Source organism: Aquila chrysaetos, chromosome 5 (assembly GCF_900496995.4).
Source record: "Aquila chrysaetos chrysaetos chromosome 5, bAquChr1.4, whole genome shotgun sequence".
Taxonomy (NCBI): Eukaryota; Metazoa; Chordata; class Aves; order Accipitriformes; family Accipitridae; genus Aquila; species Aquila chrysaetos.
The window spans coordinates 62,083,501-62,096,104 of NC_044008.1; the positions used below are offsets into that span (position 1 = coordinate 62,083,501).

A 12,604-nucleotide genomic window follows, 5' to 3' on the forward strand; every position below is an offset into this window, starting at 1 on the left:
GGATACTTCTTGACTTCTGCAGAGTATTCACTCTTCTGCTGGGGGGTGTGTGTGTGTGTGTGTAGTTTTTCTCCCTCTGTGTCCCCCTGCCATGTAGTATTGCAGCATCCCATTTCAAGTAACGCTTTCTTCAGTAGTGCTAGGGCCCAGTCATTTTTGTGTAAAGTTTCTCAGCCATTCCAACCAGCTACCCGTTTGCTGATTGAAAGTTTCTGCACAGAGAGCCTTTGTAATCTGGACGTTCAAAGCAGAGGCTACAGTCATCATGTTGTACACTTTATGAAGAGTTTTGTGAGACGTTAATTAGGAAACTTATTCTAATTTTGGGGCTTGGGAAAGACTATAAGGGACTGAGGCGACCGGAGAATGAGAAGCCAGCAGAAGCTGGAAGAATCTGGTGTGTTGCCTGTTTCCTGCAGAAAACCACTCCCTGTTGTGGGAGGGCTGTCAGCAGGAACATAAAACTGTTTCTTGCTGTTGATTTTTGTGAGTGGTGGTTCCTGAGAAACGTGTAGTTTCCCTTTTCTCTTCCCCCTCCTTCTAGGCTCTCCTGAAATCTCCACTGCTGCTGACCTGTTTCTGTGATTAGTTACTGAAAAGCTTCATGGCACCATTTGCTTGCTTGTGCTAGCTTTTCAAAGGTGTCACCTCTGCTGCTTGGAGCTGTAGAGAAGCCAAGTGTGAGGAAGAGGCTTTCCTGGATACAGGGGGTGGGTCTTAAAATTGCGTAGTTTGCATTCAGATGGAAGAATCAGTAGAACTGAGATTTGGGGACTGTAATAGTGGCTGATTGTAGGTACTTTATGATGAGCAGCTATGGAATGTTAGTGGGTTTTTCCTTTTGAAATAACTTCACATTTTTCTATGTTATCTGGAGAGGAATGCAGATACGGAAAACAATCTGAATAACCAAAGAAACAGTGGTGAAATCAAGCTGTTTGTAAAACCTCTATTGAATCATGAGTATTCTTTCAACAATGAGGTTGTATGCATAACTGTCTGCTGCAGAATGCACAAATAGGAAAATAGCATGAAGGATTAGATCTTTAAAAAAAACTCAAACAGAAGTGCAAGAGGGATGAATTAAAAATTTGAGGACTTTATGCTGTATTTGCTCTGCAGCCAGCTTTTAGATGCTCTTGGGTGTAGGCATCGGAATGGCTACAGCTGATTTTAACTTGTGTTAGTAGAAAAGGCCATCTGAGGATTGGTGGCAGTTAAGCTAAATAGATGTGTTTGAATTATACCTTTAAGCAAATATCAAATTAGAGCAAAGAACAAAACACTAGTGTTATGCCTTTTTTGTTGTTTTAAGAACACTGGCTTGTTTATCTTAAAAGGCAGATGGCCACTTTATGTACTACAAGACCGCATTGTATACTAACATTTCAAGTAGAGGGAGATGGAGAAGAGATTTAGACGTGACAACTTGACTGGCATTCCCCTTGAGTTTGAGTAGTGAAGATGTACGTTAGTCTGAAATGTATGTTTTGGCAAGCATTCTGTTTATGCTAACAGATGTGAAAATGGAGGAGCTGTGGTAGAGTAACACTAGCTCTGTGGTAGGTTAAAAACAGTAAACCTTAAGAGATAGTTGAAACTGAATACAGGCAAGACAATTAAGATGATTGTCTAAGACTGCGTATCTGCGCTAGTCAAGTTATCTTTCCTTTGACCATTAAAATACTGCAGCCTGTGAGATTTTTAATTTTCACTAACAACTACCTGTCTTCTCTAATTAGAAATGCAGTTTACTGCCTTCTCAGGAGAGATGGAAAAACTGGCTGTGGTGAATTTGAATGCATCTCATCTCTGTTGTGTACTGCTACGGTATTCTGTATTTGAGATCAAGAGTAAACTGTGCAAAAAAATCCCGCAAATGCAAATTAGTTTTTATGTTTATAATACTTATTTTCTAAATTACTGTAAAGAAATCATCGCGTATTATTTTCTTGTTGTGGTCAGAAAGAGAGGTCACTTATTCTGTTGTCTCCTCAGATATTGCAGGTTAAATAATTTTTAGCTTTTTCCATTGAGCCTTGCGTGCTGGGCTGAAAATTGGTGGTTCAGAAGCTGATTCATGTGTAGTTCATATGCTCCTGCCTTAGATTTCTTGCTGTTTATCAGAAAAGGTGGAGCAGGCTGATGTCAGTGACTACAGTTTCAGTCATCTGATTTCAGTCTGCTACCAAAGGGACTGTCAGAGCACCAAGCTGGTTCTCAGACTTTATTTCAACAAACTGAATGCACTGCATTCTTTAGGCTTCTCACTGTTAAGTATTAGCTTAGCTAATAAAAAACTTCTTTCCTACCTTATTCCTGGTCTCCAGTTTGGAAAAAAATGCAGACTGCAGCGACAAGGTTAGGCTCATCAGTGTTGTGTACAAAAGAATAGTAATGCCTGACTTTGCTGTTCCCCTTTGTATACACCCCATGATAACATTAGATCTTACAGCTTTAAACTTTGAATTTGTTATGTCTGCTATACTCATTACACATTTTTCAGTGTCACAGTTGTCTTTTAGGATACAATCCCAAGTCTGTAGATAAGCTAGATCAATGACCTAATATTTAGCCATGTCTAAAGCCTACGTTATTTGCACAGTCCTGTTCTTACTCAAGCTGTGACCACCTGTGTGCTAATTATAGGTTACAGTTATGCTAATATTGGTGTTACCCTCTAATTTTCTAATTTTGTCAGCCTCAATTTTTGTGTTTACTTCCTGAAAAACTGAAAGAGGGGAGCATAGCACCCATCTATGCCAAAATGAGTTAGAAACAGCACCATTCAATGAATCCCCATGAAAACACTGCTTGGAGATGTCTGTTTGTTCCTAGTATATATGAGCTACTTTTTGTATGTATGTACAGTGCTTGATTTTAATCAGAATATTATGAGGCGTGAACACACCTCACAGATGTGAAATGTCTGCGGTGTTAGGTGGTCAACAGAGCCACACGGTGTTCCCAGGTGTGTTTTACAGGACTGATTTCTGTGAAATTCTGTTAATTTACTACAGTTATTCATTTAATCTGTTATCACTTGCATCCAGTATGGTGTTTTGCTGTTATTTTGCCTGGATTAATACAGAGCTAAATAGTTTACAGTTATGTATGCATCTGAAAGAGTATTTAGAATATTAAAATTCTATTTGTTGGGTTCAAGCAGGATCCTCTACCTATCTGTCTTTGAGATCAGTCCCAGTAATGTGGACTCATCATCTCCATGAGTCAAATTATTAACCTTGCTTATGTTACATTATCAGCTCTGTTTTATAGCATGGGCTACTGCTATTCTGGGCCACTATTGTCTTGAAAGCCACTTTTCTGTGATCTTTATTGATCCAAGGCTCATCTGTCCTATAAGAGCTTTAGAGTTTAGCTGCAAGTGAGGTGTGATCCTAAGAAAAATGCTTTAGAAATTGGTCCATGGCTGTGAAGCTCCCTTTTTCAGAGGACAGAACAGCCAGGGAGCATGTTGTCTTTGGAAGAAGCTGCATAGCTGAACTTGCCTCTGGTAGCCCTGTACAGAAGAAATACCAAGGTGCACCTCTGTTTTGAGAACAGTGACTTTTCAAATTATTTGCTGTTGTAATCTTTGCTTTTGTCATGAGGATCCGTGACACCATTAAATGAGATGGAAGAAAACAAGATAAAGGAAAATCAGCTGTTATGAGGAGAGGAATGCATGTTCCAGTTTTTTTCCCATTTTTGAAATGTATAGTAGGGTAGGAAGAACTATATAGGTCAGGAAGGTAGACTTGATGATAACATTGTAGGGCCTCTCTATGACATCAGCTAAAAGAGCTTGAATAAGTGGTGCAAAGTCATGAAATAACTAGTGAATACTTAATGAGACTAGAGTAGAGAAATGCTTGTGAGATAAGGCTGTACTCAAGAGGAAGATTTAAGTTAGTTAAGAGGACAGGTTGGCCACTGTGTCTAGACCAGAACCGGCTAAATCATGAGCTGAAGGAGAAACATGATCGTGAGATGGTATCTTAATTACTTGTGAAACTCTGGCTAGTGGAATCCTTACTTCTCCTTAATATTTTGTCTAAAGTATTACTGACTAGCACTTTAATGACACAGAATGTGTGGTAGTGCTATACCTACTTTCCACCCCTAATGCTAAGTAAATAGTATGCTAGAGTGTGACAGCAACAGCAGCATGAAACTTGTTTAGCATGGGGTTGTGTTCACAAATTGGAAATATACTCATGTGACCAACTTTGTTCTTCTTGCACTTCCAGATGGATGGAGGCCTGTCTGAATGAGGAGCTGCCTCCCACAACAGAGCTGGAAGAAGGATTGAGAAATGGAGTCTATCTGGCCAAACTTGGAAACTTCTTCTCCCCTAAAGTGGTTTCTGTGAAGAAAATCTATGATAGAGAACAGACTAGATATAAGGTGAGAGCTGTTGGCGATAGATACTGCTTTAGGTAGTAATCTAAAATAGGAAAACATGCACACTGAGGTACTGTGAGCAAATAAGCAGAAAGTTAGTTTATATTAGTGCTACCTAAGAAACTCCACCTTCACTCTAGAACATTGGTTAATTGAGGGGGCGTGGATTCTTAGCTTTATATCTGAGCTTGCACTCATGTGAAAGAACTTGTCATAAACAGTCAATATGATTGTACATAGAAGACTTCTGACTTCTTTTCTGTAAGAGTACTGTTTTCACTATCTGTCTTAATGAATGTCCCCGCTGTTCTTGGCAGCTGTGGTATTTTGTTTCTTACTGCCCTCCCCCTTGTTCCTGCCTATTTTTATTTCAGGCAACTGGTCTCCACTTCCGGCACACAGATAATGTAATCCAGTGGCTGAATGCCATGGCTGAGATTGGTCTCCCCAAGGTAATTTCTATGTTGCATGTGCAGATAAATAAATAATCTTAGAAAAGCTTTACATTCCATGGAAGTGTTTGCTGTTGTACAAAAGTCAGCAAACTTCACCTAGTTAATTCTTCATTTTCTAGATTTGCGTCCCTGTAGAAATTTTCTCCTAAAGCTGCTGAAAGATTTCATTCTGCTATGTGTGTGAGAATGATTAGGAGCAAAATAATTCCTCCTTCTATACCATATCCTTAATATCACTAATCTTGCATAACATCTGCATTACGTTGTTCTTGCCATGCATTCTTTTGAGCGATATCTGAGCTACAGTTTGATTGTGGAAGTTTTTTTAGAAATCTATGCTAAAAGAAGCAGTACAGCAGAAAATACTATGTTCTCCATTTCTTCAGATTTCCCTACAAAATTTTCACATCAAGTTGAAAAGTTCCTGGTGTAGCTTAATCAAATATAAATCACTGGCTTCACTAAGGGAATGGCCAGATAAACTCCTCTGATCTAATAAACGCTGTTGCCTGAAAATATATGGAACTTGGTAGTGTTGTGCTGATAGTCAAGTTGCATACATGGATAGTAAGTAAATTTTTGAAACTTTTTTTTTTTTAAGCCATGTTATGCTTAGTCTCGGCAAAACCAGCATTGCATAGTTTAATCTCATGTATGTTTTGTTTGCATACATGCTTGCAAATTGAACACTATATTTGGCAAAGTTTTTCACATAGCTTGTTGAGATTTACTAGTTGAGCCTTGCTGGCTGGCTTATGATGATCTTACAGGAACATATTTGGGATTAGGAAATACTGAAATATGCTGTTAATGTTGTTAGGTGAAAATAAACAAGGAGGGAGCTAGACAGAGACAAGTTAAGTGCCAGGTATGAGGCAAGATTTTCAGATTCAAGCGGATTTAGGGGGAAAATAAATGTGTGAGATGTTAAAGAAACTGTCCTGGGGTCCAGTACATTGACAAAGAGATATTGGTGCTTTAAGTATTTCCCCATGCAGAAGAGCCAGGGAGCTGATGCTGTGGAATTGTGAGGGTCCTTCAGTTGCTCTTGCCTTTACAGAAAGAGCAATGCTATTTTGTGCTCACAGGCAATAGCAAGGAATTTCCCAATAACTAGAAAGTAACGTACCTTGTCAGCACTTCTGAATGAATTGACACTTCCAGTATTAGCCCCTTGTATTCAACTTTGCATTTGAGACTGTCTGAAAGCTTTTGGGTCCAGCTAACTGAAAATGCAGTATGCAGACCACCCCAGTGCTGGTCTCAGTTTCCCTTGTCACTGCCTCTTCTCTTGCTTCTCAACCCCATTTAGTCCAAACAAAATCCTCTTTTCTCTGTTCTAAGTATTTTTTTCGTCTCTTGGCTTTCATCAAAGTCCTCGCTAATACCTCGTGACCCAGTATCTTGGTGGGCACACAAAACAAAGGGTGTACTCATCCATGTGTGTAGAACGTGGGCGGGGAAAGGGGAGCCCTGGTTTTGGTGCTAGAAACAAAAGGATTGGTGCTTCAAGTAGGAGAAGGGTTGGGCCAGGGCAGACAAGCTCGAAGAGTTTTGTTCTGTGGGCTGCTTCATTAGTGTACTGCAGAAGAATTGGGCCTATCACAGTTATGCGATTTGGCTATATAAAGTGAGTATTATTCAGACTGCTAACTTTGTTTTATCTTCAGATATTCTACCCAGAAACTACAGATATCTATGATCGCAAGAACATGCCACGCTGTATCTATTGTATTCATGCACTCAGGTAAGGCATGCTAGGCAGAAATCTAATTGCTTCTGAAATCTTTCTGCAAAGCTGAAAGGGGAGAGAGCTGAACTGAAGCCTGGATGAGGACGAATTTTCTAGCAGAACAATCTTACCAGGTTGGAGCAAAGATCCATGAAGCCAGTATTTTGCTTTGGGCAGTAGCCAAATCAGATGTTGAAGGAAAAAGAACCAGTCAAGTATGTTGTGATTACTACCTTCCCATCCCAGTTCTCACACTCCCTCTCTACTGTCTGAGGCAGAGCGAAACATTTTGGGGCTTAAAGGAAAGCCTGAAGCCCTAAAAGGTGTTTGTGAGAAACACAAGATACTAGTTTATGTAGGGATCAGTCAGATCACCAAATGAAAGCCAGTGTGGTTACAGCATTGTACTGCAGTGTGTGTATCTTGATGACCACAGTAAGCGATCAACCAGGGACTGTTGTTGAAAGGTCTCTTAAATTTTAAAATCTCACATAGACTGAGTAGGATAATCCCAGTTCCTGAGAAAACCGGCAGGATTCATTTGTTGATGCTTTGCTCTTCAATTTGATAGGACGGTACATCACATGTGTTTGATTTTGTTTGTTTGTTTGTTTTTGGTTTGTTTGGGTTGTTTTTTTTTTTCATCTGGCTAGCTGGTTTGAATGCAAGTGTGACTTTTGGAACATGTTGACATTTTTATTTTAAAAGTATTCCTTTTGTAGAATTTACTAGGTGATTGAATGGTGGATTGCATACATTTGGGTCTTCATCTGTTGCTTGCTCAGTTTCAGTTCTCAAGAATGGCTTGTTATGCTCTCTAATCTGTTGCAAGTGTGAAATCCATAGAGATGGATTGCATTTATCTGAATGTTATCTGATATTTCAGATTGCTGTAGATGAAATCATTATTTATAGAAGCGAGCTTGATCCCAGCTTTAGCTTTAAAATGAGTTATCTCTGTAGAACAAGTCATTTGGAGTTTATAGAGCAGTGAGGAGTAGACGTGTGGTGGGGTACACTGCCCCTATCAAGACCAATGCTCCTTTTTGTTTATGTTATGGCAAAGTTCCTCCCTCGCTGGCAGCTTTGTGATAGCTACTTTATGCCAGGAGTTGGCTGGCATATATTCTTGTTACGTGTTCTTTGTTATATCCTGGCCATTCACCCCCGCCAGTAGTCCGAACTGTGGACAATTACCAAGCTTTCCAAGAAAATTGTTTGCTGTTGCTGTACTCTTTCTAGATCATATATTAGGAAAAGAAAATTAACTCAGGGAGCAAAATTAATAGATACAAACAGTTCCAGTAGTTAAGGCTGTAGAATTTATAATCTTTCATCTAATAATACCTTTTCCATACTACTTAATTTTTTTCAATTGTTAACCTTTTTGGCTGAAATGTTCTGTAGCCAATTTCTCTGCAAAGGCGGTCTCCTCAAGATTTTATCATTTAAATAATTTTCCTTATCAAGGAAAGAAGAGTAATTCTGACATGGAAATATAAATATGGAAAAGGATGTTTTATTAAAAACTTACTCTTTTTTCAGGCTTAGTGCAGAAGTATATTCCAGTTAAGACATAAAGATCTAGAATGCAGTTTTGTTGACAGTCTGTAGGTCAGAAATGTTCCGGCCTTTTTTTGTGTGTGTGTTTTGTTATATGAAAAAAATCTGCTTGGATTTATAAATATTGGAGATTTAGATTTGGCATGTTGAGGTCATGTGAAAAGGTGGGGTTGCTTACTCTCTATTTTCCAAACATGTTAAAACAGAGTTTACTGGAGGAATAGGTATTTACTTCATTTATAGTTTATTTTTAATGTTCTTGTATAATTAAATATTTTAATAGAGGGCACATTTCAATGATCTGTGCTGACCCGGCACAACAGGCAAAAAGGAGAAGAGTTTCTTCTCTTTCCCCAGTCCCATTTGTCCTTAGCTGTATGGATTCATCCCTCCTTTGTAGCAGTTCCATTTCTTGTCAGGCTCCAAGTGACTACATTAACACCATTTTAGTAAGCCAAATTAGCTTAGTGAATATTTCCCCCTACTCAGCACCAGTGAGGCCACACCTGCAGTACTGTGTCCAGTTCTGGGCTCCCCAGCACAAGAGACACACGCACATACTGGGAAGAGTTGAAGGAAGGGTCACTAAGATGATTAATGGACTAGAGCATCTCTCCTATGAGGAAAGGCTGAGAGAGCTGGGACTGTTCAGCCTAGAGAAGACAAGGCTCCGGGGGAATCTCAGCCATGTGTGCAGCTGTCTGAAGGGAGGGTGCAAAGAAGATGAAGCCAGGCTCTTTTCAGTGGTGCCCCATGACAGGACAAGACGCAACGGGCACAAACTGAACCACAGGAGGGTCTCTCTGAACATCAGGAAACACTTCACTGTGAGGGTGACCGAGTACTGGCACAAGTTGCCCAGAGAAGTTGTGGAGTCTCCACCCTTGGAGATATTCAAAAGCCATCTGGACATGATCTTGGGAAACGTGGTCCTATGTGACCTTGTTTGAGGACGGAGCTTGAACAAGACAAACTTGAGAGCACCCTTCTAGCCTCAACCATTCTGTAATTCTGTGAAGACTTCAGACTGGTGGACCAGTTATGTGCAGCTGAGGGGGGAAGAGAGGTGTCAGCTCACCCTCTTGGTGATTATGAGCTCTTATGTTGGCTTACCTGAGTGGCTTCTTGAATCTATATCTCCTAAAATTATCTGTGTCATGTCAGAACCACAAGGAAAAATTACTAGTTCTGATTTTTTGCTTATTTTCTTTTCTAGCCTGTACCTGTTCAAACTTGGTCTTGCCCCCCAGATTCAAGATTTATATGGGAAGGTGGACTTCACAGGTAAAAAAAATAAAAAGTGCTGATATGTGTGCTGCCTTTATATAGTGTGTAGTATAGTATGAGATAGATCAATTAAAGGATTGTTACTGTTGATATCCTAAATGCAAATTAAATTAAAAATTAATGGCTATGAGGAATTCTACTAATTTAGGAAAAAGGTTTGATTTGGTGCTTCTGAGCCAGGCTGTTAAATAGCCATCCATTTGCTAATCATACTTTTGCAAACAACAGCCCTTTAACTTTTTTGCCACTGTTGTAAGATGCTTAAACCTTGCCTCCATCCCCTTGGGAGAGGTTTCAGTTTGGAACTTGGTGAACGGTTCTGACCTCCCTTGACAGTTTAAAGTAGAGGTGCCATCAGCACCTCCGAAGAAGAGTTTACCAGCTAATCTGCTGCAGGAGATTCCAGCACAAAGTCTCATGTCCACATGCGTCCTCAAGGTTTTAGTTCCTTGATTTTTGCAAAAGTGTCAAATTCTGTTTTGCGTTAGTGAGGTTCCTGCCTGAGGGCATGCATCTGATTTAAAAGGTGTATAAACTTTATTTTCCTGCAAAACAGTTGTTGATTGTATCTATAACATTCTAAATTATCAACTCTCTTCTTGAGTTGTATGGTATTTAGCAACAGCACGTCTTGATATCCTCCATTCACTTTTCTCATCATAGTCTCTCTGCTATGAGTTTTCCTGACCTGTTGGCGGATGTAGTTGAGGCGCCTCAGAATGATGGAGTCTGTTTCCAGGTCCTCATGAGAGTTCTGTGTTGTTTTCTAGTGAGAGAGACTGCAGAATATTCCCATATGAGTTTCTGGGAGAAATGTAGATTTTAGGAACGTGTGCAAAATGTCTATCAGTTTTCATTGATTTGGTTTCACTTACTGGGTTATATTCAAAGTATTATTTAAAGAGTAATTATAACTTATTGTAGTTATCCTAATTTTTTTTTTTTTGTAGCAGCAGTTGGTATAACAGTGCTGATTCCTAGTGTGTTTAAGCCTGCATAACATTTTTTTATGTGTGTTTCAGAGGAGGAAATCAGTAATATGAGGCTTGAACTGGAGAAGTATGGTATTCAGATGCCTGCCTTCAGTAAGATTGGAGGAATTCTTGCAAACGAACTTTCTGTGGATGAAGCAGCATGTAAGGAAAAATGGAGTTTCATTTTATGTGATTATTCAAATCAGCAGATTAGATTTCTTTTTTTTTTTTTTTTTTTAAACGTGTTAGTTTTAATGTCCCCTGTTGTAAGACAGTACAGCCCTTCTGACATGCCTTTTGGAAGACTGGGAAAAGGGTTTTCTTCTTTCCCTGATGTATTTTTTTTTTTTCTTTTCTTTCTGGAACATAATGATTTGACTAGCTAGAGTATTGTACTGGGAAGTAGGCTGCCTTTTTTTGTCAAGAACATAAAACTGCGATAGAATGAAAGGTGCTTTGATAATTCTTTTGCTTTCCGGTTAATTTCCAGATAATTCTTCTGCTCTTTCCAGTGAAGTTCTCAATTTTTAACAGAGCTGCTGTGTTTGGGACTAACTGGCAGACTGTGACTTGTTTTTTCAGTACATGCTGCTGTCATTGCCATTAATGAAGCAATCGACCATCAGGTTCCATCTGACACTCTTATGGCAATGAAGAACCCTAATGCCATGCTAATAAATCTTGATGATCAACTGGAATCCACTTACCAAGACACGCTCTACAGAGCAAAGCAAGACAAGATGGAGAATGCTAAAAATAGGGTAGATCAAATCTTCTTTCAAACCATCTATTTGTATGCATTGCAATTTTGTATTGCAGTGTAAACTGTGGGGAGTTCACAGAATGTGTGTTAGTCCTGTATGTATAGTGTTAGGTGGAGTTACTCCTGGTGGTATTCTAATGCTCCCCAGTAACCTGTCTTCCTATTGTAGAAGACAGGCACCAGTTAGCTGTATTACTCTGTTTAGCTGTCTGAAATATGGGCTGCATGAATACAGAATTCATGTCAGCCTTTATGTGGTGGGAATGCTATCCCTCTATTTTCATACAATATAGATACATTTTTCCAAACAATGAAATGATGAGCAAAACTGATGCTCTCAGGAGGGGTCAATGTTGTTTTAGAATGCTGTGTATCAAATGCCTAGCTATGTGTACTGCTTTCTGTGTTGTGGAGCTCTACTGTGTGTTCATATAGAGCAATTAGATTGAAATAAGATGTTTCTGGGCTGTCTGTATCAGAGTGTGAGTATACTTACTTTATATGTATTTACTTCTAGGGCTTCTTTTTGCATGTGTAGAGGTAGCCAATCTATGACCTATCACAACTCTATATAGATATACAGTTATGCTCCCTGACCTTTTCAATGAGAAGATCTATGAGGGCAAAGGAAACTGTAGAAACACTGATTAGTTTTTATTTCATCTTCAGATTGCCTCAGAAAATTCAGAGAGAGAGAGAGATGTGTATGAAGAACTTCTGACTCAAGCTGAGATTCAGGGAAACATCAATAAAGTGAACAGTAGGTATCATGCTAAAGTAATAGTCTTAATTAGAGTACTCTTCCTCACTTTCTGTAGTGCTAACAAAAGTGGAAGGCAGTTCCCCTGTTTTTGTGGGTTTTTTTGGTGGTGTTTGGGGTTTGTTTCTTTGCTTGTTTTGCTCATCATTAGTAAATAGTTGTAAGCTGAATTCATTTTGACTTCTGTTGCCCTTCCTTTAGGAAATGGATTGTCCATGTCGCTGGCCCCCTCAGTTCTTCATCTTGAGTAATGCATGCTATTTCCAACCTTCAGCCCCTTTTTCAAGTACTACTTTGCGATTGACTTTAGAAGTCTCCCCTTCAGATTACATGCCTAACTTGCTATCTGTCGGGTCTAGCGACTATTTCTTTCTGAGCAGTAGGTTATGTAAACCATAGGACTTCCTCAGGTAATGTTTCTCTCAAAACTCTGCTTTACTGTTGCTAGCACATGCAGCCATATCAAAGATTGACCTAGCTTTGGAACGAGGAGACACATTAGCACTGTATGAAGCTTTGGCAACACCAGCCCTGGGACTCCGAGGATTGCTACGAGAAAATTGTGACTGGTATTTCAAGCAGTTTTTGAGTGATAGACAGCAGAAACAGGAGGTATGGAAAAGTCTAGATTACCCTGCCTGATTCATGAGGTTTTCCCCCTGC

At 39.4% G+C, this 12,604-nt stretch overlaps 1 protein-coding gene across 2 annotated transcripts in view; it reads left to right on the forward strand.

The window, feature by feature from the left end:
• IQGAP1 (IQ motif containing GTPase activating protein 1) overlaps positions 1 to 12,604 on the forward strand; it is a 76,929-nt gene that overhangs the window by 22,850 nt on the left and 41,475 nt on the right. For both annotated transcript variants that reach the window (XM_030013329.2, XM_030013330.2), the window contains exons 3-10: positions 4,254 to 4,410; positions 4,782 to 4,859; positions 6,533 to 6,609; positions 9,374 to 9,441; positions 10,467 to 10,580; positions 11,001 to 11,179; positions 11,851 to 11,941; positions 12,390 to 12,553. In XM_030013329.2, coding sequence (XP_029869189.1) covers positions 4,254 to 4,410; positions 4,782 to 4,859; positions 6,533 to 6,609; positions 9,374 to 9,441; positions 10,467 to 10,580; positions 11,001 to 11,179; positions 11,851 to 11,941; positions 12,390 to 12,553 — 928 coding nt within the window. The remainder of the gene's footprint in view (positions 1 to 4,253; positions 4,411 to 4,781; positions 4,860 to 6,532; positions 6,610 to 9,373; positions 9,442 to 10,466; positions 10,581 to 11,000; positions 11,180 to 11,850; positions 11,942 to 12,389; positions 12,554 to 12,604) is intronic.